This window comes from Pipistrellus hanaki (genome assembly GCF_964339955.1).
Source record: "Pipistrellus hanaki genome assembly, chromosome: 11".
Taxonomy (NCBI): Eukaryota; Metazoa; Chordata; class Mammalia; order Chiroptera; family Vespertilionidae; genus Pipistrellus; species Pipistrellus hanaki.
In genome coordinates this window covers 27405839-27421939 of record NC_140513.1, presented here as the reverse complement: position 1 = coordinate 27421939, position 16101 = coordinate 27405839, and the positions used below count along the sequence as shown (strand labels likewise).

At 47.9% G+C, this 16101-nt stretch overlaps 1 protein-coding gene across 2 annotated transcripts in view; it reads left to right on the top strand.

Moving 5' to 3' along the window:
* Positions 1-16101, top strand: part of NFX1 (nuclear transcription factor, X-box binding 1) — a 56653-nt gene that overhangs the window by 11406 nt on the left and 29146 nt on the right. For both annotated transcript variants that reach the window (XM_084897973.1, XM_084897972.1), the window contains exons 3-9: positions 1158-1316; positions 2539-2616; positions 4641-4746; positions 6448-6519; positions 8508-8647; positions 15355-15454; positions 15537-15754. In XM_084897973.1, the coding sequence (XP_084754099.1) occupies positions 1158-1316; positions 2539-2616; positions 4641-4746; positions 6448-6519; positions 8508-8647; positions 15355-15454; positions 15537-15754 (873 nt within the window). The remainder of the gene's footprint in view (positions 1-1157; positions 1317-2538; positions 2617-4640; positions 4747-6447; positions 6520-8507; positions 8648-15354; positions 15455-15536; positions 15755-16101) is intronic.

Sequence of the window (16101 nt, the reverse complement as noted above, 5' to 3'; positions counted from 1 at the left end):
TGGTTTTTTAATTTCTAGTTTTGTACCTTGTATAAGTGATTTAACCACTTTGAGCCTTAGTTTCTTCGTCTATAAAATAATACTCATATTTTATATTTGTTAAGAGAATTAAATAATATGTGTAAAGTGCGTTAGCACAGCATTGGGTTGGGTAATTTAAGGTTATTTTATTCTTATAACCTATTTAGACTTAAAAACAAATAAAATAACGTGAAATACTAGTAATGCCTAAAGCACATGTGTCAAACACAAGGCCCGCGGGCCAAATCCAGCCCGCCAGGCCTTGCAATGTGGCCCCCACCGCGCTGTCATCACTGCACTCCACTGTCAGTTTATGACATTGTCAGTTTATGACTGTTCAGTAAACCATTCGGCCCGCGATTTAGGCTGGATTTTAGATTTTGGCCCCTTCTCTGATTGAGTTCGACACCCCTAGCCTAAAGTATGAACTAAATATATATATATTTATACACTCATCTCTGAGAGCACCTGACTATATTTGGGATAGAAAGACTTTGCTGAGATTGTATTTGAGGAAAAAGTCTGGAAGTAGGTAAAGATTTTGAGCAATAAATCTGGAAGGAGTCTTATAATGCCATGATGGCGAGCTTCTGGAGCCAGGGACTGTTTCTTTCTGTCTAGTAGCCCTACTATGTGCTTGTGATAGGCACTAAGCATATCTTTATTGAGAGAATAGAAAGAAAAAAAAAAAGACTTTCAGGGCAAGAACCATCTTACCACCATGGATTGTTTGGAAGCTATCCAGGCTTCAATTTCTTGCAGTTGGCCATTCACTAGCCCCACCCTCGCCTGAATCCATGGATCTGGTAGATTCAGAGCATCCCACTTTAAGTAAGGCAAGGCAGGGCCCTACAGTGTGCTGCTCCCGTGGATGCTCAAGTTGTGTGATGAGGGGCATTGCTGGACGGTTTCTTAGGAATGTTTCCTCAATTGTGGGAATTCCCATCTGAATGTCTACTCCCTAAATCTTCTACCTCAGTATATTCCTGCCTCTTCTTGGCCTGCCTGTGAACAGATTCAGACATCCCTTAAAACCCTTGTGTTTGGGTTCTTTCAGATGCTTTGCTGATCCTTGGTTGACTAACGTAAGGATTGGTTTTCTATGTTTGAGTTTATCTGTTTTGTTTTTTAAACAGGTTCTCTAGTTGAACAACTAACTACAGAAAAGTATGAGTGCATGGTGTGCTGTGAATTGGTTCGCGTCACAGCCCCTGTGTGGAGTTGTCAGAGCTGTTACCACGTGTTTCATTTGAGCTGCATAAAAAAGTGGGCAAGGTCTCCAGCATCTCAAGCAGGTCAGTTATTTCTCTCTTCTTATTATTTTTTTTTTAAATTTTCCCCTCCCTCCCTCGCTTGCTCCCTCCCCTGGCCCTATTTCTCTCTTCTGAGTGGTTATTCTCACCCATTTGATATATATAGTTTTTAAAATGCTATTTAATTCTTCTTGAATATTTTATCTGCAGGGAGAATATGTTGTCTCAGTCACGTATTTCAGATGGCCAGTATTAAACTGTAGATCTCAAACCAGCTAAACAAAACAGTGTTAAAATATATTTAAGGTAAAATAAAATCAGTCACGTCTACTGAAATGGTGGTTTTTATCCAAATAGCAACTATAGAAAACATTTCTTATGTAGTTTGCTTTAGAAAATTTATAGAAACCCACTATTTAATTCATACTTGGAATATTGAAAGTTGTTTTGCCTTTAACAAATCTTCTCCATAGTATTTTGTGTGCTTTTCTCAAAGGATACTAGTACTTATGAGTAATGCAAATGTTAATAACATGATTTCTGAATTGTGGCTCTTTTTCTAATTTAAGGTATCTGGGCTTTCATGCATGTACTCAAAATATTTTATCCTTTTCTTTTTTTCAAGCCAACATTCAGATAATGGTTATCTTGACATTAGAAATACTGTAATAGGCCTTGGCCAGGTTACTCAGTTCATTGGAGCTTCATCCCAATATGTTAATGGTTGTGGGTTCAAACTCCAGTCAGGGCACGTATTAGAAGCAACCGATGGATGCATGAATAAGTGGAACAACAAATCTATGTTTCTCTCTCCCTCTCTCTCTTTCCTTTCCCCCTTCTCTTCTCTCTAAAGTAACTTTTAACAAAATGAGAAATAGAACATTATCACTACAAAAAGAAATGAAAATGATGTGATGAGTTGGAGGTATTAACTAACAATATTGTGGTAATCATATTGCAGTATGTAATATATTAAAGCAACATGTTGTACACCTTAAACTTACATAATGTTGTATGTCATTTAAATAAAGAACAAAATGGATACCCACTTGATGTATCTAAAGTCCTTATAAATATAAGCCTAAATACAGTATTTAAGCAAAGCATTCAGAATTGTGATTTTGTTTCTTTAGTGTCTAAATCCTTACATGGGAATTACCATCACTGCTTCAATATTATGGCTTCTTATAGGTTTAATTTTTAAAAAATAATGTGTGCTTTTTAAAGGAAATTATTTTTGGTTTTTCCCCCCTTTTCTTGGCAGATGGCCAGAGTGGTTGGAGGTGCCCTGCCTGTCAGAATGTTTCTGCACATGTTCCCAATACCTACACTTGTTTCTGTGGTAAGTTTTATTTGCATACATTGAAGTCTTTTCCACTTCATTCATTGTACTTCAGTTCCCAGCCCAGGAGAGGTGGTCTGTTAAGCATGTTTTAGAAGTTACTTGTAAGAATTCAAAGGTACAGCGGCCTACTAGACATCATATACATGTTGTCTGTCAAACAGATAGAGTCACAGACCTTTACGCCCTGACAGACTATTCTGTAGAAAAGGGTCTTTACATCATGTCCTCCAGGCTCATGCTGTTTCCAAGCTGTAGTGCAGTTCTCCTTGGTCTTCACTTTAGACCAGAGCTGATCATATGGCAAAGGCAGGTATAGACATGGGCTTCTCACTTCGAGCTCTAACAGCTTTGATATTACAGATTTGAGCAGCACAAGGAAAGTAATATTGAAGTATACTTTATTTTAACCCAAGGAGTCAGTTATTGATGTTTATAATAGAGAGATTTTCTGTAGACCAGCATTACTATCCTTGTGCCCTCCCTCTTTATGGAATACTCTTCCTGTTTTTAAATAGCTCAGTTCGCTCTGGCCAGTGTTCAGTGGTTAGAGTGTCGGCCTATGCACCCAAGAGTCTCAGATTCAATTTCATGTACCTGGATTGCAGGTGTAATCCCTGCCCAGTCACTCAGATGGGGCACATGAAGGAGATAACCAGTTGATGTGTCTCCTTCCCTCTCTCTCTCCCTCTTTCCCTTCCTCCCTCCTTTCTTCCCTCCCTCCCTCCTTCCCTCCTTTCTTTCTTCCCTCCTTCTCTTTTCCACTAAAAAACAAAGTGTGACTCTAGGGTAGGGGTGGGGAACCTTTTTCTGCCAAGGGCCATTTGGATATTTATAACATCATTCATGGGCCATACAAAATGATCAATTTAAAAAACAGCCTGTTATATTTGGTCAAACATTTTATTAACTCACCCCCTAAAGCCTTGGTAGGGCCAGACCAAATGATTTCTTCTTTTTTTTAATATATTTTACTGATTTTTTACAGAGAGGAAGGGAGAGAGATAGAAACATCGATGAGAGAGAAACATCGACCAGCTGCCTCTTGCACACCCCCTACTGGGGATGTGTCTGCAACCAACGTACATGCCCTTGACCAGAATCGAACCTGGGACCTTTCAGTCCACAGACCGACACTCTATCCACTGAGCCAAACCGGTTTCGGCCCAAATGATTTCTTGAGCCTTATATGGCCCAAGGGCCAGACATTCCCCACCCCTGCTCTAGGGCAAGGAGCAGCACAGTTTACTGTGCCTCAGTTTTACTCTTCTTATCTCTGTGCTCAGTTGACAGAGGATGCTTACTAAACATTTGCAGTGACATTAATTATAAAAATATAGCCCCTTCATGCCTACTTTATAGCTTTAAAATAGAGGACTTATCTTCTTTCCATCTCTTACTACTTCTCTCCACCCCCCATTGCTCTCTTCCCTTATTCCATTTTTAAAAATATATATATTTTATTTATTTTTTACAGAGAGAAAGGGGGAGGGATAGAGAGCTAGAAACATCGATCAGCTGCCTTCTGCACACCCCACACTGGGGATGTGCCCGCAACCAAGGTATATGCCCCTGACTGGAATCGAACCTGGGACCTTTCAGTTCGCAGGCTGACGCCCTATCCACTGAGCCAAACCGGTTTGGGCCCTTATTTCATTTTTTGACCCTTATGGCAGATATTCCCATATCAATTCAAGGGCCCATTTGTAGGAGGCTTATTTTGTAGGTGTTGTTCTTGGATTAAATGTGTTCATTAGTCAAAGGGGCATTTTTATAAGTAAAAATAACCTTATATTTATCATTTCCAGGTAATCTACCATTTAAGATTTATCATATTCAGTAAAGCTTTTGATTAATAGCATTATATTCAACATTTTATTTTAGAATGTAGGATAATGTGTTTACTGAAGTAATGAAAACCATATTGATGTTCCATGCTGTCTAGCTATGTTGTGTTATTTCATTAAAACCTGGGATGCATTTGAAGTTTTTCCCATTTGACTATCTGATCTGATATGTTTTAGGCAAGGTAAAGAATCCTGAATGGAGCAGAAATGAAATTCCACATAGTTGTGGTGAAGTTTGTAGAAAGAAACAGCCTGGACAGGACTGCCCACATTCCTGTAATCTGTAAGTTGGAATACTAAACCCCTGGGGATTCTTGTTGGACACCTTTTGCTCATGGCTTTGAGTATACATATCTGGTTAGCATGAAACAGGATGGGGTAAAGGGCAATATACTATCATTTACTGAGCACTTATCCTTTAAAGTTAACTCATTGAATCCTTCAAATAGCCCAGTGATGTATATAGATATTTGTCGTCTCCATTTTACCGATGAGGCTCAGAAAGGCCACATGTCTTGCCAAAGGTCACAATGCTAGGACATGATGGAGCTGGTCTTTCCAAAGCCAGTGCTCCTCTCACTATGTTACTCTGCTGGCTTCTAAGATGAAATATCCCTGATACACTGATACACTAATATCCAGGTCAAAGAGAGAATACAGGACTGAGTTCTGTTTGGGAAAAAGTATTGTAATTGTGAAGGATTCTGTTGGTCAGTATATTTAGGATGTGAATTTCTTCCCTCCAATAAGCAGAGAGCTTTAGAACATATTCAGTCTAAAGCTGTGGTTGGCAAACTGCGGCTCGTGAACCACATGCAGCTCTTTGGCCTCTTGAGTGTGGCTCTTCCACAAAATACCACAACCTGGGCGAGTCTATTTTGAAGAAATGGAATTAAAAGAAGTTTAAGTTTAAAAAATTTGGGTCTCAAAAGAAATTTCAATCGTACTGTTAATATTTGGCTCAGTTGACTAATGAGTTTGCTGACCACTGGTCTAAAGAATAAGATAAATTTACATAATAAACAGTTAATCAATTACAAATGCATTTTCTATAAGGGGTGTGTGCAAGAGGCAACCAATCGATGTATCTCTCTCACATTAATGTTTTCCTCTGTCTCTCCCTTTCCTTCCCACTCTCTAAAAATCAATGGGGAAATATCCTCAGGTGAGGATTAACCAAAAAAAGAAAGAAAGAAATATCGATGACATAGAAACATCAACATCAATTGGCTGCCCCTTGCACATCTCCTGCTGGGACTTGAGCCCAAAATCCAGGCATGTGCCCTGTCTGGGAATTGAACCAACCACCCAGTGATTGGGTCGATTCTCTCCCTCTGGGCCACACCGGCAGAGTTTTGGTCTCTTTATGTCATAGCTCCTATAAAAAGCATTCTATTCAGAGGTCCAATTCTGACCAGTAACATATTGCTAAGCCCAGTTCTTTCCATGAGTCCCTTTCCCCTTTGTTTTCTCCCTGTGTTCACAGCATGCCTCCCCCTCATGTCAACTGTTCCCATCCTTAGCCCATTGTCTGGCTATTATTTCACAAGCTGATGAGAAAATGTCTGTGCTTCTCATGGACTTCATAAATCTGAGCTCTATTATGGTGCTCAGGTTCCAAAAGACTCCATTGGCCATCGTGCCATCCACCTGATTGGCAAGCAATTTTTATCCCTGCACACTGCACTCAGTGGGCCAAGACCATATTTGGAAATTCGTCTCTGACTATCAGACCCAAATAAAACAAGTATTTTAACTTGGGTTTTACTTTTCTGGCTAAATATTCTAAGATGATAATGCTGTCAATTCTTTTTATATAAAAACATTGTTGTTGTCTTTGTTTAAATTTAATTAACTTTAGACAAATACTAAAACATTTCAGAGTAGATGCATTTGTTGCCATATTACAATGGGAGCCAGCTGGGGCTGCTTTGTTCAGATTTGATTTATATAGGATTTATTTATCCATGTTTTTCTTTTTTAGTCTCTGCCATCCTGGACCTTGCCCACCCTGTCCCGCCTTTATGACTAAAACATGTGAATGTGGACGAACCAGGTAAAGTTAGAATTGTACTCTAAAGAGGACTTATTTTTCTTCATTGATAATTTCAGTGTGAATCTCTAAAATAAAAACTAGTAGGTAGATGTAAATAGTACTTATTTATTACCATTAGTAAATAAATGTAGGCATAAATAGTACTTTTCTCTAAATAGTAGCTTTTTTTGCTGCCTCGATCCTGTTTTGCAATCTTATAAATGATTAAGAAGTTCTATGCACAGTGAGATTACTTATTGAAAAGCCAAAGTGACAGCCCAGCTGGCTTGACTCAGTGATTGAGCATTGACCTGTGAACTAGGAGGTCATGGTTCAATTCCTGGTCAGGGCACATGCCAGGTTTCAGGCTCGATCCTCAGTAGGGAGTGTGCATGAAGTGGCTGATTAATGATTCTCTTTCATCATTGATGTTTCTATCTCTCCCTCTCCATTCCCCTCTGAAATCAATAAAAATACTTTTTCTTTCTTTTTTTTTTTTATTTTTTATTTAAGAAAAGCCAACCTGACAGGGACTTATTTTTCTTCACTTCCCTACTGGGTGAAAGAACCAGAATTGAACCAAGGCTTTTTTAGGTTTAGAAGGCAGGAACCATTTACCTGTGGCTAGCACAGTACCTAGCATCTAGGAGGGGTTTTTTTGTTTGTTTTTTTATTTGTTTTTAATATATTTTATTGATTTTTTACAGAGAGGAAGAGAGAGGGATAGAGAGCTAGAAACATTGATGAGAGAGAAACATTGACCAGCTGCCTCCTGCACATCCCCTACCAGGGATGTGCCCGCAACCAAGGTACATGCCCTTGACTGGAATCGAACCTGGGACCCTTCAGTCCACAGGCCGACACTCTATCCACTGAGCCAAACCGGTTTCAGCTCATCTAGGAGGTTTTCATTTGAATGAAATAAGTGACTCCTTTTTCATTACAGTATAATTTCTGCAAGAATCACAGATAACTGTGGAATGTCTCTGAGTCCCAGAAAGACCATAAAATTATTTCTAAACCACTTGACGAAATGGCATCAGGCAGATTTCCAATAATAAGCATAGTTTAATGTTTATTAAACTTAAGAGGGTAACAGTATTGCCTGAGAGTCACATTCAAGAGATCTGGGTCAGAAAGACTAGGTCGAATCTGGGCTCTGCCACTAACTAGTTGTTGACCTGGGCAAGTTGCTTCGTCTCATTGAGCCTTGTTCTCACTATAGAGATGATAGTATTTTCCTCAAGGGGTTGATGTTAGCCATGATGCTGAGCACTGGCAACTGATCGTCTTAAATCCATAACAGTGACTTTTTATCAATAAAACAAAATGTGTACTTGAAATAGGAGTAGGGGTTAGGATAAAACTTTCTATGTAGGAGAATAGACTCCAAGTTCTAAACCATTAAACTGGAAAGAGACCTGAAGACAATTGTCCGAAAGCCCTGGCTTCAAGTCCTTTGCTATCTGATAACTCAGGATGTTTCTTAGAACAAAGCCAGAATGATTTCCCATCCTTAATCAAAGTCACATATAGTATGTTCTTAAATTTTATAGCTACATAAAATGCAGAGTGCCAAGCCCTAGGAGATGCCATGCTCATTCTGAGAATGTATATTTAGTGACACCTCTTCAACTTTCCTACTGCCATCTATAAGTTACTGTGGGAGCCCCAGGCCTTTCCCCTTCTGCATGCTGCTTCATAGGGACTTAGAAGAAGTTGCATATAATAAAAACTTAGGAGTAGCTTTCAGTTCCTCATTGGTCAGAAAATAGGGGTTAGAGGGGCAGAATGGGAAATAAGGAAAGCAAAGGAGGAAAAAGAAGCAAGCGGAGAAGGACAGAGTAATTAAGGAAATAAGGGTTGGAGGAGGGAAACAAAGAAAAAGTGGGGAAACAGGACCAAGAGAAAGGTTTAGTAGCTTTTGGGGAAGAGCTTGGTCTTCGGTACTAATTTAGTTGTCAAACAGGAGCTTAATGTCCAACATTAGACCAATGCTGTCTTTACAGGCACACAGTTCGCTGTGGTCAGGCTGTCTCAGTCCACTGTTCTAACCCATGTGAGAATGTTCTGAATTGTGGTCAGCATCGCTGTTCTGAGCTGTGCCACGGGGGTCCATGCCAGCCTTGCCGCATCATATTGAACCAAGGTAAGTGGTGAACACATCATCCAGCAATACTTGTGTACTTTTCTGGAGCCTTATTTATGGTTTTCTTGATGACATGGATGTAGTCGCAAAGACTGTTAGCTTTTGCGCCTTGAATAGAGAGAACTAAAGATATATATTAATGCTTAGATAGTTTTTAAAAATATATATATTTTATTGATTTTTTACAGAGAGGAAGGGAAAGGAATAGAGAGCTAGAAACATCGATCAGCTGCCTCCTGCACACCCACTATTGGGAATATGCCTGCAACCAAGGTATATGCCCTTGACTAGAATATAACCTGGGACCCTTCAGTCCAAAGACCGATGCTCTATTCACCGAGCCAAACTGGTTCGGGTAATGCTTAGATAGTTTTCATTATTTTTGTTTCATAAAACCAGTATAGGTCATTGTCTTATAGAATTTGGACAATAAATTTTATTTATTTTTTTTTTTTTTGAGGGAGAGAGAGAGGATGGGAGAGAGAAAAATATCAATTTGTTGTTCCACTTATTTATTTTTATTTTTTTTTTATTTTTTTTTATTTATTTTTTTTTTTTTTTAAATCAATCTTCATTGTTCATATTATTACAAAGGTTCCTCATTTCTTCCCCCCTCCACCAGGTTCCCACCCCACCCTCCGCCCCCTCCCCATCCCCCATTGTCCTATCCATAGGTGCACAGTTTATGTTCAGTCTCTTCCTCCCTCCCTTTCCCCGATAGTAAATCCCTTTTCAGATAGTAAATCTGTTACTTAGCATTTTCTCATATCAATAATACCTCCACATGCCCAATGATACACTTCACACAAAAGACATTTTCAAATAGGTCAACCAGCCTCATCCAGGCCCCACCCAAGGCACTCACAGATCAACACCCCAATGCTATACTAACTCAACACATCAAGATCTAAGCCTTCATCACTTGATTCAGCAGACCCTCAAGTTCCCGCAAAAGTTTCCAGCCATGTCTGAGAGGCAGCCGTGGGCAGGTACAGGCGAGGAGTGAGCTGTTTCGGGCCTGGCTGCTTCGGGCCTGGCCTCTGTTGCTCTGGTTCGTTCCACAACCAGCTGCTCCGGGTCTGGTCACTGCCGCTCCTGACCTAGTTGCTCTGGACTTGGCTGTTGCTGCTACAGGCCTGGCCGCACCCGACCCGGCTGCTCTGAGCCCGGTTGCTCCGGTCCCGGCCGCTCTGGGCCTGGCCGCTCCCAGCCTGTCAGCCGCTGCTCCGGGCCTGGCTGCACCAGACCCGGCTGCTCCGGGCCTGGCCGCTCCCAGCCTGGCAGCCGCTGCTCCTGGCCTGGCCGCACCAGACCCGGCTGCTCCGGGCCTGGCCGCTCCCAGCCTGGCAGCTGCTGCTCCGGGCCTGGCCGCTCCCAGCCTGGCAGCCGCTGCTCCAGGCCTGGCCGCACCAGACCTGGCTGCTCCGGGCCTGGCCGCTCCCAGCCTGGCAGCCGCTGCTCCGGGCCTGGCCGCACCAGACCCGGCTGCTCCGGGCCTGGCCGCTCCCAGCATGGCAGCCGCTGCTCCGGGCCTGGCCGCACCAGATCCGGCTGCTCCGGGCCTGGCCGCTCCCAGCCTGGCAGCCGCTGCTCCAGGCCTGGCCACTCCCAGCCTGGCAGCCACTGCTCCGGGCCTGGCCGCACCAGACCCGGCTGCTCCGGGCCTGGCCGCTCCCAGCCTGGCAGCTGCTGCTCCGGGCCTGGCCGCTCCCAGCCTGGCAGCTGCTGCTCCTGGCCTGGCTGCACCAGACCCGGCTGCTCCGGGCCTGGCCGCTCCCAGCCTGGCAGCTGCTGCTCCGGGCCTGGCCGCTCCCAGCCTGGCAGCTGCTGCTCCTGGCCTGGCCGCACAAGACCCGGCTGCTCCGGGCCTGGCCGCTCCCAGCCTGGCAGCCGCTGCTCCGGGCCTGGCCGCACAAGACCCGGCTGCTCCGGGCCTGGCCGCTCCCAGCCTGGCAGCTGTTGCTCTGGGCCTGGCCGCTCCCAGCCTGGCAGCTGCTGCTCCTGGCCTGGCCGCACAAGACCCGGCTGCTCCGGGCCTGGCCGCTCCCAGCCTGGCAGCCGCTGCTCCGGGCCTGGCCACACCAGACCCGGCTGCTCCGGGCCTGGCTGCTCCCAGCCTGGCAGCTGCTGCTCCGGGCCTGGCCGCTCCTAGCCTGGCAGCCGCTGCTCCAGGCCTGGCCACACCAGGCCCAGCTGCTCCGGGCCTGGCCGCTCCCAGCCTGGCAGCCGCTGCTCCGGGCCTGGCCACACCAGACCCAGCTGCTCCGGGCCTGGCCGCTCCCAGCCTGGCAGCTGTTGCTCTGGGCCTGGCCGCTCCCAGCCTGGCAGCCGCTGCTCCGGGCCTGGCCACACCAGACCCAGCTGCTCCGGGCCTGGCCGCTCCCAGCCTGGCAGCTGCTGCTCCTGGCCTGGCCACACAAGACCCGGCTGCTCCGGGCCTGGCCGCTCCCAGCCTGGCAGTCGCTGCTCCGGGCCTGGCCGCACCAGACCCAGCTGCTCCGGGCCTGGCTGCTCCCAGCCTGGCAGCTGCTGCTCCGGGCCTGGCCGCACCTAGCCTGGCAGCCGCTGCTCCAGGCCTGGCCACACCAGGCCCAGCTGCTCCGGGCCTGGCCGCTCCCAGCCTGGCAGCTGCTGCTCCGGGCCTGGCCACACCAGACCCAGCTGCTCCGGGCCTGGCCGCTCCCAGCCTGGCAGCTGTTGCTCTGGGCCTGGCCGCTCCCAGCCTGGCAGCCGCTGCTCCGGGCCTGGCCACACCAGACCCGGCTGCTCTGGGCCTGGCCGCTCCCAGCCTGGCAGCTGCTGCTCCGGGCCTGGCCGCTCCCAGCCTGGCAGCCGCTGCTCCGGGCCTGGCCACACCAGACCCGGCTGCTCCGGGCCTGGCCGCTCCCAGCCTGGCAGCTGTTGCTCCGGGCCTGGCCGCTCCCAGCCTGGCAGCCGCTGCTCCGGGCCTGGCCACACCAGACCCGGCTGCTCCGGGCCTGGCCGCTCCCAGCCTGGCAGCTGCTGCTCCGGGCCTGGCCGCTCCCAGCCTGGCAGCCGCTGCTCCTGGCCTGGCTGCACCAGACCCGGCTGCTCCGGGCCTGGCCGCTCCCAGCCTGGCAGCTGCTGCTCCTGGCCTGGCCACACAAGACCCGGCTGCTCCGGGCCTGGCCGCTCCCAGCCTGGCAGTTGCTGCTCCGGGCCTGGCCGCACCAGACCCGGCTGCTCCGGGCCTGGCCGCTCCCAGCCTGGCAGCTGTTGCTCTGGGCCTGGCCGCTCCCAGCCTGGCAGCCGCTGCTCCGGGCCTGGCCACACCAGACCCGGCTGCTCCGGGCCTGGCTGCTCCCAGCCTGGCAGCTGCTGCTCCGGGCCTGGCCGCTCCTAGCCTGGCAGCCGCTGCTCCAGGCCTGGCCACACCAGGCCCAGCTGCTCCGGGCCTGGCCGCTCCCAGCCTGGCAGCCGCTGCTCCGGGCCTGGCCGCTCCCAGCCTGGCAGCCGCTGCTCCTGGCCTGGCTGCACCAGACCCGGCTGCTCCGGGCCTGGCCGCTCCCAGCCTGGCAGCTGCTGCTCCTGGCCTGGCCACACAAGACCCGGCTTCTCCGGGCCTGGCCGCTCCCAGCCTGGCAGTCGCTGCTCCGGGCCTGGCCGCACCAGACCCGGCTGCTCCGGGCCTGGCCACTCCCAGCCTGGCAGCTGTTGCTCTGGGCCTGGCCGCTCCCAGCCTGGCAGCCGCTGCTCCGGGCCTGGCCACACCAGACCCGGCTGCTCCGGGCCTGGCTGCTCCCAGCCTGGCAGCTGCTGCTCCGGGCCTGGCCGCTCCTAGCCTGGCAGCCGCTGCTCCAGGCCTGGCCACACCAGGCCCAGCTGCTCCGGGCCTGGCCGCTCCCAGCCTGGCAGCTGCTGCTCCGGGCCTGGCCGCTCCTAGCCTGGCAGCCGCTGCTCCAGGCCTGGCCACACCAGACCCAGCTGCTCCGAGCCTGGCCGCTCCCAGCCTGGATGCTCCATGCTTGGCTACTGCTGTTCTGGGCCTGGATGCTCCAAACCCGGCTACTCTGGGCCCGGCTTCTCCGGGCCCAGCCACTCCGTGTCTGGGTGTTCCTGGACTGGCCACCCTGGGCTTGGCCGCCTCTGCCTCAGGCCTGGCTGCCACTACCCCAGGTCTGGCTGCTCCAGTGCTGGCCGTTGATGCTCTTGTTCTGGCTGCTGCTGCTCTGGGGCCTGGCCACTGCTGCTCCGGGCCCAGCTGCCACTGCCTTGTGCCTGGCCACTCTAGGCCTGGTCGCCGCTGTTCCAACATTCTGTCCCTTTTTTCTCTTTATTTTTTTCTTTTTTTAAAAAACAAAAACAAAAACGCATTTATGTTGCAATGTTGGCTGGTGCGTTGAGTTCTGACTTAGTCTTTGATTTTTCAAGATCTTCTTTGTATTCTTTCTTAAGTAATTTTACTATCATTTGCTCTCACTTGATTTCTTCACATTGAGAACTTCTTTGGTTTCTTCCTCCTTGTCCTGGGAGCTCAGCAGGTTGGCCTGTGGCACCCCTTTGTTCTCCGCAGGCTCCTGTGCTGCTTCAGCCTGTTGCCGGGGTCGGCGCCGCCCAGGAAGCAGCCCCCGTCCTTGGCTCCGTTGCCCGCGCTCAGCAGTCGAAGGCTCAGGGGCACTCCCCCCACTGGGGGCCCCGTCGCCCGGCTCCTTGCTGGCGCCCGGCTGGCCGGTGTCCGGCAGGGGCTCCTGCTCCTCGTCGCGTTCCTCCAGTCTGGAGCTTTCTTTCTCCCTCCCACTAGGGGAGTCCAGGATCAGAGTCAACAGACTGTCCTCTGCGCACAGTGTGCGCGACTCCGGGGGCTCGGCCTTTCGCCGCGCTCCCAGGGCTCCACCTCACAGCTCCGTCTCCCCCTGCCCGAGCCTGGGTCCCCAGGGACTGGCCCAGACCTGGAGTTCGGGGCGGTCTGGACTGAGGCTCAGAGCTGCCGCCGGAGGCTTTGTTTCTTCCGGCTAGGGTAATCCAGCATCAGAGTCAACATTCAGTTCTCTGCGCGCCATGTGCGCGCGACTCCGGGGGCCCCGCCTTTCGCCATCCCCAGGGATTGCCTCCCCCTGCCGGAGCCTGGGTCCCCAGGGTCTGGCCCATAACTTGGGGCTCAGTGCTGCCGGTTCGGGGGTTCAGCCCAGGCTGGGGGTTCTATTTCCTTCCTGCTAGGGAACGCCAGGCAGCACCCAGCCCTCTCCTCCTCTCCGGCTGCGACCTCTCCGCGCGCGCGCGCGCGCGTGCGTGCGAGTGCGCCGCATGTCTCCGTACCTTAGGCTTTTTTTCAGCTCCTCTGATTTTCCTTCTGGTTTTCTCCCTCCTTCCTATTGTAGAGTTTTCAGTCAGTCGACTACCTGTAGCTCTGGGCAATGTCCACTCTACATTTTAGTTGTATTCCCTTGAAATTGTTGTGAGCTGCTACGGCTAGGTGTATACCCGAGCAGCCATCTTGGATCCTCCATGTGTTCCACTTATTTATGCATTCATTGGTTGGTGCTTGTATGTGCCTTGACTGGGGATTGAACCTGCAACCTTGGCATATCGGAACAGTGTTCCAACCAACTGAGCTACTTGGCCAGGGCTGGAAATAGTTTTTTTGGACAATAGACTTTATTTTATTTATATATTTTTTTTTATTGATTTCAGAGAGGAAGGATAGAGAGAGAGTATGTGTTTATCAATGATGAGAACCATTGATCGGCTGCCTCCTGCACATCCCCTACTGGGGATTGAGCCTGCAACCCAGGCATGTGCCCTTGACCGGTATCAAACTTGGTATTCTTCAGTCTGCAGTCTGACGCTCTATCCACTGAGCCAAACCAGCCAGAGCTTGCATAGACTAATTTTAATGAGATACATTTTCATTACAAACTTAAAGTGACACTTAGAAAAATTATGTAAGCTGATAACAGTTCTTATCAGACTACGTTACTTATTAATATATCAGAAACATAACTCCTTAAACATAACGAACGCATTCATTGCTGACCCCAAGAAATAAAGGAATTCATTGTTTCTTGAACCCACAGGAAAACCTATAGATGTTAGACTAGGTTCCCTATCTAACAAATAAAAGTCTCAAATTATTGAAAAATTTTATTTAGTGTGAATACTTGAACATGATTACTTCAAACTCAACTCGCAATTCTTGGTTTTCAATTATGGTCTTATGGACCAGATATTAGTTCCTTAATTTAGAGACTTGCTTCACTTTATTTTTTTTATTTTTTATTTTTTAAATATATTTTATTGATTTTGTACAGAGAGGAAGGGAGAGAGATAGAAAGCTAGAAACATCAATGAGAGAGAGTCACCGATCAGCTGCCTCTTGCACACCCCCCACTGGGGATATGCCCGCAACCAAGTACATGCCCTTGACTGGAATCAAACCCGGGTCCCTTCAGTCCCCAAGCCGACGCTCTATCCATTGAGCCAAACCAGTCTCGGCGAGACTTGCTTCACTTTAATACTGTTTTCAGGATATGCTATAGACGCACAAGAGTATCACATGATTTTTTATTTCCTTCTATGATGAAGTTCTTAGGTGGGACTTAGAGCTGCTGTATAAGCCACATTCATTTCTGCTTCAGGTGTGATCAACGCTAATGAATAGTATTTTGTGTTTTCCTGTAGATTATTTGGAATATTTTAAGAACCCATACGCGTAACTAATCTCATGTTTTTGAAATTGTGTCCTAAAGTATGCTACTGTGGCAACACCTCGCGAGATGTGTTATGTGGAACGGACATAGGAAAATCTGATGGATTCGGTGATTTTGGCTGTTTAAAGATATGTGGCAAGTAAGGTTTTTATGTTTTTCTCAGTTAGAATAAAGTTGTATTTTATGCAACAATTGTTTAATAGTCTGTTGTTTTTTAACAGGGATTTGAAATGTGGGAACCACATGTGTTCGCAAGTGTGCCACCCTCAGCCCTGCCAGCCATGCCCACGGCTCCCCCATCTGGTACGCTATTGCCCTTGTGGGCAAACTCCTCTCAGCCAATTGCTAGAACTTGGAAGTAGTGGTCGGAAAACATGCATGGATCCTGTCCCTTCATGTGGAAAAGTGTGCGGCAAGCCTCTGTCTTGTGGTTCCTCAGGTAACTAGTAGACATATGAATGTAAATGTTTGGCAGCAATGACTACTTAAGCAAAATCATTTTAAATTCTAATTATAATATCAGAGGTTTTTCTAAATATTAGGATCAAATTTATATGAGCACATATCTTTTTCTCCTCAAAATATCATTAAGAAAATTCACATTTGCCCAAGTGATTTATCTTTCTGATTTGGGTATTTTACTGCTAACTCAGGTCACTTGTCATAAGATACTATTCTATAGGGGGGAAAGGGAGCGAGGCTTATTTTTCTTAGCAGCAAACGCTGCTGTGAACTCCAGATATACTAATCCAGGGTTCAGTATTTAAAAGCATTTTCATATCTTAA